Source organism: Bradysia coprophila, assembly GCF_014529535.1.
Source record: "Bradysia coprophila strain Holo2 chromosome X unlocalized genomic scaffold, BU_Bcop_v1 contig_20, whole genome shotgun sequence".
In the NCBI taxonomy this organism is placed as follows: domain Eukaryota; kingdom Metazoa; phylum Arthropoda; class Insecta; order Diptera; family Sciaridae; genus Bradysia; species Bradysia coprophila.
This window is the reverse complement of record NW_023503307.1, coordinates 2,591,785-2,605,145: the sequence shown is the minus strand read 5'-3', so window position 1 is coordinate 2,605,145 and position 13,361 is coordinate 2,591,785. Positions and strand designations below refer to the sequence as shown.

The 13,361-nt window shown below is 35.5% G+C and overlaps 2 protein-coding genes across 2 annotated transcripts; one reads left to right on the top strand and one right to left on the bottom strand.

Moving 5' to 3' along the window:
• The first annotated feature begins 1,036 nt into the window (after positions 1-1,036).
• On the top strand, positions 1,037-3,346 carry LOC119068560 (achaete-scute complex protein T8). The gene has a single exon (XM_037172188.1). It carries the CDS (start codon positions 1,614-1,616, stop codon positions 2,742-2,744), a length of 1,131 nt encoding a protein of 376 aa, XP_037028083.1. The 5' UTR covers positions 1,037-1,613; the 3' UTR covers positions 2,745-3,346.
• A 1,214-nt stretch (positions 3,347-4,560) lies between these two features.
• On the bottom strand, positions 4,561-7,253 carry LOC119068557 (DEAD-box helicase Dbp80-like). The gene is made up of 11 exons (XM_037172183.1): positions 7,067-7,253; positions 6,903-6,982; positions 6,710-6,841; positions 6,311-6,371; positions 6,111-6,245; positions 5,770-5,884; positions 5,528-5,705; positions 5,228-5,465; positions 5,093-5,162; positions 4,819-5,025; positions 4,561-4,756 (listed from the first exon to the last, which is right to left on the bottom strand). The coding sequence occupies exons 1-11, from the start codon at positions 7,124-7,126 to the stop codon at positions 4,617-4,619; spliced, it is 1,416 nt and encodes a 471-aa protein (XP_037028078.1). The 5' UTR covers positions 7,127-7,253; the 3' UTR covers positions 4,561-4,616.
• Positions 7,254-13,361: the final 6,108 nt, after the last annotated feature.

The window sequence follows — 13,361 nt, the reverse complement described above, 5'->3', positions numbered from 1 at the left end:
AGTGAAAAACAAAAACCAATGTAATCAACATTATTGTAAGTACCGAAATCCTTAACACACCTCCTTTGTTCTGTACGTATATTTTAGAGACTCTCGGGCGACCCTTAATTTTACAACGTCGAGAGGTATGGAAAATTAAATTATAAAAATAAAAAGTAAAAAAAAATCTTAAATTACTGGTGGTAATATTCGGTACATTGTGACTATGTTTACAGTTTGACTGTTTTACAAGCAGCAAACACAATGACGAAATCTGGAACTGCTTTTGCTTACAATATTTTCTAGATAATCTCTTACTTCGTTAGTTTATACACTAAATGAGATATATAAAAGAAGGCACTACCCATTGATTATCGATTATTTACTTCGACGTTATCGATAACAGATGATTAGTAGTTTTTTTAAAAATGTAATCTTGATGTATGAGACACTGTTAGTAAAACGGTAGTAGTGTGATCGATAGAATTTAAACACAAATTCATGTGAAATCAAGGCAGGGGGGGTTATCAACAGAAAACTAGTATCATAAAAAGCTCAACCCAAGTAACGACGACACTACTAGTTTGCGTCGATTCCTGGTATCGTAAAACATAAAATGCGAAATGTTCTTATTGCTTGCGTATAAACGTAGACCAGCAATTCTTTTATAGTCAATAGCAGGTATAAACTAAAAATTTTTGAAAATGTTCACTCATTTGGGACTCATTGTTACGTACATATACGATGGGACAACGTTTTTGTTAAAAAATCTCTCGCTATGCGATATCGAAATACAACGAAAATATCAACGGTAAATATCGGCTATGAAATTGTACCCCAATTCAGCAATATATTTAAAGAACCATACACCCAGTAAGTACAATAATTTTTATATAAATAAGTACAAGCTTAGGGAGGAGTCATTATATACAAAAAGCAAAAAAAAAAAATTTGTTTAGGTATAAAATGTGTTTGACTTAGTTTCTACCACAGTGTTAGTTTTATTTGTTCCTGTGTTATATTCCATAGAACCCATATGTGTACACATATATATATACACACAAATATTCATAAAAATAACAACCCCGATAATACCGTACATATGTATTACTCATAAATACATTGAAAATAAATATAATAATTTCTATGCCCGACTTTAACGTAAATGAAACTAGTGGCGCAGTTTTATTTTGTTAAAGTCGTTCGAACATTGCAGACAGCGCGCACGCGACTTAACATAAAACAGCTGTCCGGTCTTGAGAATAAAAATACAAAAAGAAACGTCTGCTCATAGAGTGTGCTCCCGCATACAATTTGTGTGGGTATATTGATGAACTAGAGAAACAGTTTTTTTTTCGGTATAATTTCATTTTTCTATGGTCTATACCAACTGCCATTTAAAAAGAAATTTTCTTATCACCTGTGAACATTCTTATGTGTAAATGGACTAAGTGACAAACGGATTCTGATAAATGAGTGGAAGTTAAGTGGAACTTTTTTTAAATTTTGTTTTAATTGTATAAGAATGATAAGAGTGGAACATTTCGTTTAATTAATTTGAATAATTAATGAGCGACAAAGTGATAATACAAACTGTTTCCATTTCACGTGTAATTTGAGTGAATTTTACAATAATGGCCACAATTGGAGTTCTGTCGTTCAACATGACACACAATAATGGATTAAAGCAATTATCTAGCTCAGTGACTAACATAAACAATAATAATTCGCCGAAAATGGTTAAGTCCGGTGTAACGAAGCGAAACAGTGAAATGAACGTTGTCCGAAGAAAACAAAAAATTCTGCCGTTAACGGAATCAAATTCAAATATCATGAATGTGACATCAGCCAACGAAAAAGCGGCACTGAAAGCAGCCAAACAATGTGCACAAAATCAAAAGTTAACAAAATCACAGACACCTCCACTAGCCGTTGCCAGACGAAATGCACGCGAACGAAATCGTGTAAAGCAGGTAAACAATGGATTTGCAGCGTTGCGAGAACGTATCCCAGAAGAGGTAGCGGAAGCATTCGAGGCGCAGGGTAATGGGCGAGGATCAGCGAAGAAATTAAGCAAAGTGGAAACGCTACGCATGGCCGTCGAGTATATTCGAAGCTTGGAACAGGTCCTGGCCATGGACAATGAAAATAAATCAATTTTAGACAATACATCCGAAACGAACAATTCATCTGTGATATCGATGACCACACCACCTCCCGAAAATTCGCAACAACTTATCGATGATGGACTAATCATGGAATCGTCGTTGCCCGATTTAACCGTCATCAACGGAATGCAGTATGTACGATTGCCTGGTACAAACACGTACCAAATGTTGACAACATTCTACGAGAACGACGAAAATATGCAACCATTACTACAGTCCCATGCCATTTCATTGCTCAACCAAAGCGACTTTTCATCCCAAATGCTCGATCCAAACATCGGTTATATACAGACACCACTAAATGTAATGACACCTGCATCTGTATCACCCAGTGCCTATAGTGGTCAATCGCTATCACCTGTCCTACATGATATAAAACGTGAACATTGCTTCGTAACATTACCACATTCACCGATTGACGATAAGACGACTGTGTTTTTAGATTCAAATCATTCGTACGATGGAATAATTACATTGAAAACAGAAGTTCACGACGATGATATGCTTGCGGAAAATCAACCATTGTCGGAGGAATCAATGATGGAGGCCATTGATTGGTGGGATCAAACTCATAACGACAGTCAGGATGTTAGTTAGAATGGGGGGGGGGGTGATTTATGTTACCGCATTGCACAGGTCCTAGTATTTGATTGCATTTTGTCTTAAAGCTTTTTTCTTAACGGACATCAATATTTTGTATAGTGAACGTTCTCTTTTTACTTTAACTGAGAGAAAAAGTTTGATGGCACAAAACGTATGAAATGAAAATGCGAAATAATAAGAAGTTTGCTCGGTGCTCTAACTATGATTGTTCTGTTTTCACAGCAAATTGCCCAACGATTACGACTAAATCTGTCACAGTTAGAGCAATCGAACTAATTTCTTACCCTTCAATTGGGAAAATATTGATTAAGTATGTAAACGCAGACACGAATCGTAAACCAGTAAAGACATACAGTGTTATTGAGGTACTATATTTAGTTATTTTATGGAAAATTTAAGCATAGCTATAACCGAATAATTAATTATTTATTAAGTAATTTAAATAAATTTTATAATATATTTTACTGGAGGCATTTTTGAATAACCAGCCGTCCCAGAGTCGGCCACCAATCTCACATTTTGAGAACTATATAGAAAAGCTCACTATAAAGAATAACTCATCTGATAACCTTGGTTAATCAATAAGAGTTCAGTCATCGAAATTTGTCTTTTCATTTCTGCAATTCCCTTCGTTTCTTACTTGCTCATACAACCTTAAGACAACATAAAAATGTATACAAATATAGTCTTCCAATGACCCTGATATACGCACAATACACACACCGTCTCATTGTATTAAAGCGCGCAATAAACGTAGGGATCAAAGGATAGTGCTGAAGTAAATAGAATGAACATTTTCATACATTTCCAGACAGGGTAGGGTATTCAAAATTATGGTGAGTAAAAGAACAATCGGATGAGCTGGAAACTTATGATATGTTACACACTCGGTAATAGGTCGATATATTAAAGAGTAAACGAATGCTAAGGAGAGAAAATTTAAAATCTGACAGTTGGATGTAAGTAGCACCTATTTTAAGAGTGATATCGCCAAAACATCTTTGGCTAGCCTTGTAGGCCTTGAAGAGGCGCACATTTTGAGTATACACACCACCAGGTCCACGTTGACCTGTTGGTGATAGCAATCATTTTACGTGAAAAAATAGGTGATTTTCCCAAGTCCCTGACCGGCTGCAGTGACATAAGTCCGAGACATGGCAGTAGCCTCTGTAGTATCATAACATGTAAAAACATCCTTGGATAAGATTCACTGCAAAGGGTTGGAGCGACTTTAGCGGAAGTCCATCCCAAGTCGACGAAATTTTATCCCTTTCTTTCGTTTGTTTTTCGCTTTTTTGAGGTTTTTTCATTATTTATTGCTGATAAGAGTGAGATTAACTAAAATAAAGAATTTTTCGATGTATTCATGTTGTTCTTGTACTCTTGGAACCCAAATTTCTATATAAACGTATGAATCATTTTTGGACTTTTTTGTGGCTATTCTACATTTTTCTACACAAACCGAGAACACACATAAGGTGACGGTTTGAAACATACGCCAATCGTGCCAAAGACCAAAATACGCTTATCCGATGTTGATGAAGAAATATTTTGGCAAGTACCCCAAGGCAAGTAATAATAAACTGGTCTTCGGTCCTCTCGCTCGTATCGTAAGATGTTGAAAGAGAAGTAAAGATTTTGACAAGTACTTCAAGGCAAGTTATAATTAACTGGTATTCGGTTGTCTTGCTCCCATCATAACACTCTATTACATCGTGTAAGTTGATTGAAACGGAATTTGTGCCAAAATGAAAAACAGTCGGAAATGGATAGCCATTAAGACTTCAACAAATGTAAAAACAAATTTATGTCGAAAACAAAACGCTGCTTCGTTTCATGTACTTTTCATAGGAAGTTTGTATACATTTAGTTCTGTATGTTCTCGACTTCCTCTGGATTATCCGTGTCAATCACGGAAATTTTTCTCCCGAAATGCTTCTCAATATCTCGACAAATTTGCATTGACTTTTCGGAGTCAATTAGGTTGACGGCAATTCCGCATTTACCTATTTAACAGAAGTCCATTTGTGTATTTTGAATCGGATTGACAGCACAAAAGTGCACTTACCGAAGCGACCTGTACGTCCGATTCTATGGAGATATGTTTCACAGTCCGCATTTCCCTCCACATCTACTTGCATATCGAAATTAACCACAATTGTGACCTGCTCCAGATCGATCCCACGCGACAGTACATTTGTTGTGATTAGAACTTTTTCGAGGGATGCCCGGAAACGATCCAAGACATTTAGTCGCTGCTCAACACTTAGTTCGCCTGTTAATTAAAATTTGAAGCCTAATCAGACCCTGGTGATCATTTCACCCAACCGATTTTATATTACCCGATAATATTCCAACGGAATGCCCATCTTGGCTCATTTTTTGAGCCAACCACATGGCAGTTTTCCGAGTCTAAGATGAAGAAAACCGGGAATGTCTTTACAACAAACACACGAAATAATTGGACAAAATTTTACCTGACAAAATATAATCGCCTGTCCGATACTAATACCACCGTAGATGTTAGTGATAGCGGCATATTTCTCCTCTTGATTGGCACATCTGACGTAGTATTGGCGGATGTTGTCCAATGTTTCTTGTTCTCTCTTCAATCGAATTATCATCGGTTTTGATACGATGAGCTCAGCAAATGACATAACCTTCTTGTCATACGTGGCAGAAAAGAACATCATCTGGCAATTTTTAGGTAACTGTCTGCGAGTGTAAAATTAAATTAGAAGTAAAATAGACCGGAAATTCAATGTTATCTGCCTTACTTATGTATGCGAATACACTGCTCCTGGTGCCCTTGCTCAGCAATCATTACATCTGCCTCGTCCAGTACGAAAACCGTAATTTTCTTTATGTCAAAAACTTTGAGCTTCAGGCCCCAGTCCATAATTTTTCCCGGCGTTCCAATGAGAATGTGTTCAGTCAGCTGCCGATCTCTGTGAACTGAATTTGCGATCAATTTTGGATGAAATTAGGATAATTGGAAAATTTATTTCCCAGATGTTACCTTCTTCGCCGCGAACTGCAAATCTCAGTTGGATGTCTTGCCGATACTGCGACATTTTAGCCGCCACTTCACCCGTTTGAATTGCCAACTCATAAGTTGGTGACAAGCACACTACCTAAAATTATATGAGGCAACCATCTGTTATCGACCTAGCTTAATGTGTACTTATGTACGTTAAAACAATTGAAGTACAAGATTTTACATCAAACACTAGTCGAAAAATTTAACAAAGGAAGTAGCTGATCTGTCGATTCTATGACAGTGTGTAAAAGGTTAAAAATTAAGGTGCAAAACGCGACGAAAGCCAGAAGATTCTCAAATTTTAATGCAATAAACCTCACCTGAACGTAGTTTTTAGTTGTGTCGACACGGGACAGCATTGCCAATACAAACGCTGCAGTCTTTCCCGTTCCCGATTGGCTTTGAGCGATCATATTTTGTGGCGGATTAGCCAACAACATCGGCAATGCGGTTTCCTATCGGTCACGGACATCAACGATTATTTGAGCTTTGAACTTCGAAAAATGCAACAGTAAAATACCTGTATTTTTGAGGGTACATTAAAGCCCATACCATAGATTCCTCGAAGGAGATCTGGGTTACTAACCGAAGGCGAAAAATCAAAATAAAATTAGAAGAGAGCGTAGCAAACACTGCGACGTTAGCCCCGTACGAATCCGTACACCTATTACCTCTTAAATCAAAGAAGAATCCGCAAATTCGAATGAAAGCCTGGGGCCGAATAGCCTTCCACTTCTAGGACTCTAACTCACGCTATATATACTCGAAAGACCTTTCAAAGGCGGGCCTAGTTCAGGAAAAGCCTCCCCAAATATGCCTGTCTTTAATCCGAACAGAGTTTTTATTTTGAGGATTTGTCATAGGCTTCGTACGAGGCTAAAATCGTAGTTGGGAAACGATAAGCCAGGAGTTCAATTACATGTTCAGAGCTTCGAAAGTCTTAACGGAATATAGAGGGTTGTTCGGATCATTGCGTTGCACCTCTAAGTAAGACTTGGATGAATTTAGTTGCTTGCGAAATAATTCCGATAGAAAGCTTGAATCTGCCAAACTGGACAAAAACGAGCCAAGTGAAATTTTCATTCAAGCGTTCAAAGAAAATCAAAAATAACCTTCGGTTGTCTGGATGCTCTCCGGCGGTCTTGCCATTTCCATTCGAGGTTAATTTTTTATCATTGTCAAAATTGAAAGCCTACACCAAACAATAAAACGTGACATTGAACAAAATAAATTTTAAGCGATTATGCAACTGTGAGTCGACAAGAACAATTTTTACCTTGTTCGATACTTTTCGTTCTTGAACCGTTCTCCCCCAACCGTGTGTGTAGCCTGCCATAATAATGAAAATCTTTACGTTCTTTATTTGCGGATTAATTGCTTTTTGAGCAAAAAAAAACTTGAGTCAATTACAGATTATGCAAAAAGGTTGAAACATTTGTTCAAAGTTTTTTATGCAGCAAGTTGGTATGAAACACAGCTGTTTCAATGAAACTGCCTTACCAAACTTGCAGATCTGTGATGTCGGTATTATCAAAATGAGACTAAAAACCAAGGTTCTGAAAGAACAGGTTAAGACACTTTCGAGTTGAACACGAAGGCGGTGTGATCAAAATTTTCCTGTAGCACCAACTAGGTTTGGAAAATTTTATATGACGCTTTCAACTTAACAAAAACATTGATTCCTTGGTCACGTGGCAGCACTTTAATTTGGGACGCAACTTGTACCGACACTTTCGCTACGTTTCAGCACGATAAAGGCGGGCAAGGCAGCGGAAGACAAATCGAATAGAAAGGTGACGAAATACAGCTCACTGATCAGTCAAGGCTATCCCTTCGTACCATTCGCCGTCGAGACAATGGGCCCGTGGTGTGCGGAAGCCATACGGTTCTTTGATGAGTTGTCGAAGAAAGGTCGCGATGAAAACACATGAACCGAGGTCCGGCACGTTTCTACGACAACGGCTGAGCATTGCGATCGAGAGAGGAAATGCGGCGGCAGTCATGGGCACTTTCCGCTCTAATGATAAGATGGATGAGATTTTTTATATACTGACGTAGTTTGTATGAATGCCAAATATTGTAATATCCGTTCAAATGCTGACGAAAATAAATAATTTAAACAAAAAAAAATTGTTTTCAAGTTGACTTTTTAAACAATATACATGTCTGAATTGTCAAGATTTGTGTTTCACCCGCCTTCGTAAGTGTCTTAACCTGGTCTTTCAGAACCTTGCTAAAGACGACTCAATTGGGGACGAATTTAAGAACGTCCCTCAGGGTCTGTCCTAATTATTGTTGGTGTCACCTTCACAAATCACCGTAAAACACAAAAGGATGACCGGGTGGAAATGAAAATCTCAAAGTCCGTAATGGAGACTACAAAACTCAAAATACAATAGATTTGTTTCGAGTTTTTGAGACTCTCGTTGTTTACTAGGGTGTGCTGAAAATTTGTAGAAGCCTGCATGCCAGTAGACCTTCTAGGTGCTATCAACTCCCAAGACATTCAATTCAACGGACCTTGTTTTCGTTGTCATAAACCCGTCCATATAAATTCAATTTTCTCATAGTCAATGTGAAACCAATTTTCGCTTCGAGTTCTGAGGAGGAGGAAGTTGAAGATGTTTTCTATTCAAATTCGAAGCATAATGAGAAATCGGAAACGTTCAACACTTAACCATTTTACAGTTTCAAAAAAATAACTGTTATGCGAAGAGCGAATATATAAGGCCGTTTATCAATAGCAAATTGACAATTTTTACAGTTTAAATTGTATATTTCCTAAACAACAATGTCAACCATATCACGGAAGTGATTGATTTTGATTCAGCATTCTTTTCATATACTATATGCCGTTATCGACGAAATAAAATAGAAATTGAATTCCTTTTCACAATATCCTTTGATAGAAAGGTTTTGGAATTAGTAAATAATAAAATGAAAAAAAAGAAACATTTAAAATGTTTTCCTTTTTTGTTCAATTGAATTGCGATGAGTGGAACGAATAACGGTGAAACGGAACATTTTATAAAATAAAAATCCTTTGACATCAAAATGACGACAGAGAGAGGAGAGAAAGAAAAAATCTTTTGGATTAAGGTGAATTTTTTTTTTCATTTATGAAATTCTATACACCTAGTTCCTGCTTACGGATTGTATAAATATTGAGTTCCAAGCCTAAAATGCATTTCGTATACAACAAACAAAAGCTACCCCCTTTTTCAATTAAATTCGATTTGGTTAAGGTGCGGCAAACGTTCGATAAATATTAATGTACCGTTTTCCAAATACACATTTATTTCGTACATCCAATGGAAATTTTCATTTTAATTTTATGTAGAACCAGACGAAAAAAAAATTGTTTTGTCACGAAGAAATTTTATTGTGTAAATCGCGAAATGATGAAATTCTGGTTTTTAATCGTTTTTCTAAAAATGAAAGGCAAGTCACAAAAAAACAATATTGTTAGTAAATTCTATTCATGGAAACAAGATAAATGAAACAAATGTTTTAATACAAAAATGCTCTGTGTGAAATATCAACGTGATATTTATTCAACAAAATCTCAGGAAAAAAATGCTTTTTACCTTTTTAGTAAAAGGTTCATTGATTTCTTCTTTAATGTATTCCTTGTAAACAAAAACGAAATATTTTATATCAACGACATTTGAAGAGAGAGAAGAACAGAAAAAAAAAATCTATTTATCCATCCATAAAGTTAGTTGCGTTGCACAAGTCTACATACACAATAGAGCATTTACATTATACGACAGGACTAAAATGTGTATATGCTTATAGAAAAAAGGACCCGTCGAGCCAGACGTTATTATTCTCTGTTTTCAAGATTTCAACAGCGAAGACATGTAGATATACGTACATATAGATGTTATGTGCGTGGAACAAGTTTTTCTTAATTTTCATTTTTCTTTTCTTCCGGGCTTCTTTTGTTTGCGCCAGGTTTTTTAATGCACTTGGAATTTTATATTTGCGAATAGTCAGTCATATAATACGGATTTTTTTTCTTCCTTCGTCTTCTGTATATTAAAATAATCATTCGGTTTTTTGAAAAGTGCGTTGTTTGAAGTCGTGAAATACCACGAGCAAGGTTTTTGTGTGTACACGTCGGTGAAATACACTATAATAGAAAAATGCAAGGAAGGGGTGATTTAAATTTCAGTTTGATTGTTGATCTTGAATTCGTGAATTCAACTCGCTGTGCAATTTTTTTTTAGTTTTTTTTTACTTACGAAGTTTGCTTTACAAGTTATGAGAAATTCTAAAAGAAAAGTTTTCTTTCTTCAAAAACTTGCTCGGAGAATTTTATCGTATTCTTGATTGAACTGGCAGTCCATCAACTTCCACATTTTAAACGTTTAAACTACATTCGTATAAGTTTTGGTTCCTTTCATTCGTCCCTTTACTAAATAACACGATTTCTCACCTATAATTTCTGTCCTCATACATCGAGCATCTTATATGTCCGTTGCCGGTTTAAATGATTAGTCGAATATCTTCTCCTTTTGTGTACATTATTCGGGTACGAAAACGTCCATAAATTAGTGATAAATCCCATAGTCATCTCATCCCAGTCATAAATTAACGGCTAAACTACCCGGTTATGTAAACAAAAATGTTCCATCAACTTAACCCGATTTACCATAAATTTTTCGAACAAATTTAGCAAAGAACAGCGTCAGTTAGTACCAGTTTGAAAAATCAACAACAAAACTAGCACTCAAGATAAAATATTACACAAAACAATGACATGGATGAGAAGATGATCTCTTCAATATACCCCCTTGACTACTTACTTTGCATAAACAAAAAACCAGAATGGAAATTGTTCCGTTACCGAACCTGCAAATGAGATAAAAAAATAAATAAATTTTGACAAAAAAGAAATTTACATCAAAACGTCCCGTACGTAGATGCTTAAATCACCGCAAGTAAAATGTTTGACCGAATTTGAAGAGGTCATTGGGGGTTATTTATGTTATAGTCAAAAGACATTAAATACTTTCATTGTTTGAATAATACACACATGGCTCTATAATTTCTTGTTTAGATTTGGACGAGGGGCACACATCCCATTTATAGGTAAATCTTCTTTTACGACGAGAACAACAACAACAACAAAAACGTAACATCATCATGCATATTCAATCGGTGTAATGAAGAAAAATGTTTTAAATAAAAAAAAATATTTTTGTTATATCCCTTAACGTGTACTGTACGTTCCGATATTGTCTATTTGCTCTGCTCGAAAGAGAAAAAAAAGAATAACGAAATTACTGGCCCATCTATACACAGATAAGTCGTGGGAATCGAAAGATGCTGATCTTGTACGTAATGGATTTTTTTTGTTATCAAAATTTCGGGAACGAAAACTTGATATTGTCCCATTGAAGGATATATTTTTTTCGTTCTTTTTATACCTGCATGTTTTTGAAAGTCTATTTCTCGTCTACGATGCGCACACATCCATGATATATATTCAGAAAGAATAAATTTATTGTTAGATGAACTTAAATCTTCGGGCCTAAATTCGTAATATAGACGAAATCTGATTTCCCAATATTTTTCTTTATTCTCTTGAATTTGGTATATATATAGAATGTAATGCACGTGAAGTGTACTTTTACAGTTGATGTCAAATCTTCAAGGATATTATTTATTTTAAAGATTTTTCATCTTTTTTTTTGCGATCACAATAGAAACCGTTTTTCTTATTGTTACGTAAGCATGAAAAAAAATTGCATATATGATGTGCTGTACCGATATGAAAGTTGAGATTCAACGCAATGGAGGGAAGAAGATTATTTTCTTATTTTGAAGATAGGATTTCGTATCATCAAAGAAAAAAAAATGCATTAAAAGTAAGTCAACGTTTTTTAACGTTGATCGCATGCCACACATCGCCGAATATATTTCATAAAATAAAATAAAAAATTAAAGACAACTCTCGTCAACCGAACGAGACACAATACTTTTAACGAACAGTGTTAAATGCTCACGTCCCTACTGGATACCTGGAACAATATATTTATAATTAAAACGAAATCGTTTAATGCAAGTCCTGCATGCAATATATATAAAAGGTTCCTACCCATTAAACGTGAAACTAAAATGTCATTCCGCGTCCACCTAATATACGTGATTAAAAGACCATATCGCACCAATAACAAAACCGTATATTACACATCCTATATATAAATATGCTCGATTATAATATGATTTGATATTAATATAAAAACGAGGGTGCAACTCCCTATGAATATAACAGTAATTGTTTAATGTGTTACATCCAACTGTAGTTTTTCTCACGAGCAAAAGTTTGTGATATTCTAGTCCGTTTTTCCAATGTCATCGTCATTTAAATGTCCTTGTAATAAATGCATTTTGCTTTTAATTTATATTTTTTGCTATTGGTGATGTGGGGAAATGTTAGATCGATTCCCATGTTTCATTACAAAAAAATTATTTTTTGGTTTCTCAAACGATTTTCGATATTTTAAAATTAAACGAGATGTAAGTAGTCCGGCACGTTGGGTCAATGAGCTTGCTTTAGATTTTTCGCATTTTTTTTTTCTTTATGTCATCTGATTGAACTGGAAATTTTTCTGGAAAATGAACAAACGATTTGAATGAAAAAAGTAACTGTAGATGCACATAGCAACGCGTGTTGGACATATAAAATAATGACTTGTCAAAGTTCACCGGTTAACCTAACGAAGGATTACTGTACGAGCTCTTTGAATGAAAATTCAAAGAAAAGTGCTTCCACAAAATGTTGGTATTTTCGGAAAATTTCGAATTTCGAAAAATATTGTGAATGATTCTTTTGAAAAATAGCCTACCGAAATCGGACGCATTTTACAGTGGACTTTTTTATATGTGCCTAGAAAGGACTTACACCCAAGAAAGCAAAACCACTTTCAAAAAAATTCTTCGAAGCTTGTGTGGCTGGTGATCGGTGATCAAAGACCGAAAACTTGCACTTTTCTCACAAAGATTCCTCTAGTTACACGAACCGTTCAGGGTCGAGTGGGGTGTCATTAGAAAGGTAATCACATGTACTGTTGAGCCGAAGAAGACTTATTGGGTTTAAAATTCATCCACACTGAAATATGTGCAGTTGAAGTTTTCAACCGAAGACTTACACTGTTCTTACAGAAATTTCTCGAGGTACATAAAAGGTACATGCTAGTGTGGTGTATCATTTGAAAGGTAATTGTATGTGCTTGTGGGCCAAATAGGGTCTTATGGGGTTTGGTTGCATATGCGATGAAATATAGGCACTTAAACATTTCTTCTTTTATTTCATCGCAAATGCATCCAAACCATAAGACCCTATTTGGCTCAAAATCACATAAAATTATCTTTCTAAGTCGAAGTCCTTTCTAGGCAGATATAAAAATTCCACTAGAAAATGTGTCCGATTTCGGTAGGCTGTTTTTCAAAAGCTCTGTTCCGTTCAGGAGATATTTGGGATTCGGCCGGAAAACTGATTTTCCATTTTTCAGAAAATGAAATTGTTCCACAGTTTTTCATGCTCGATCAAATAACATTAA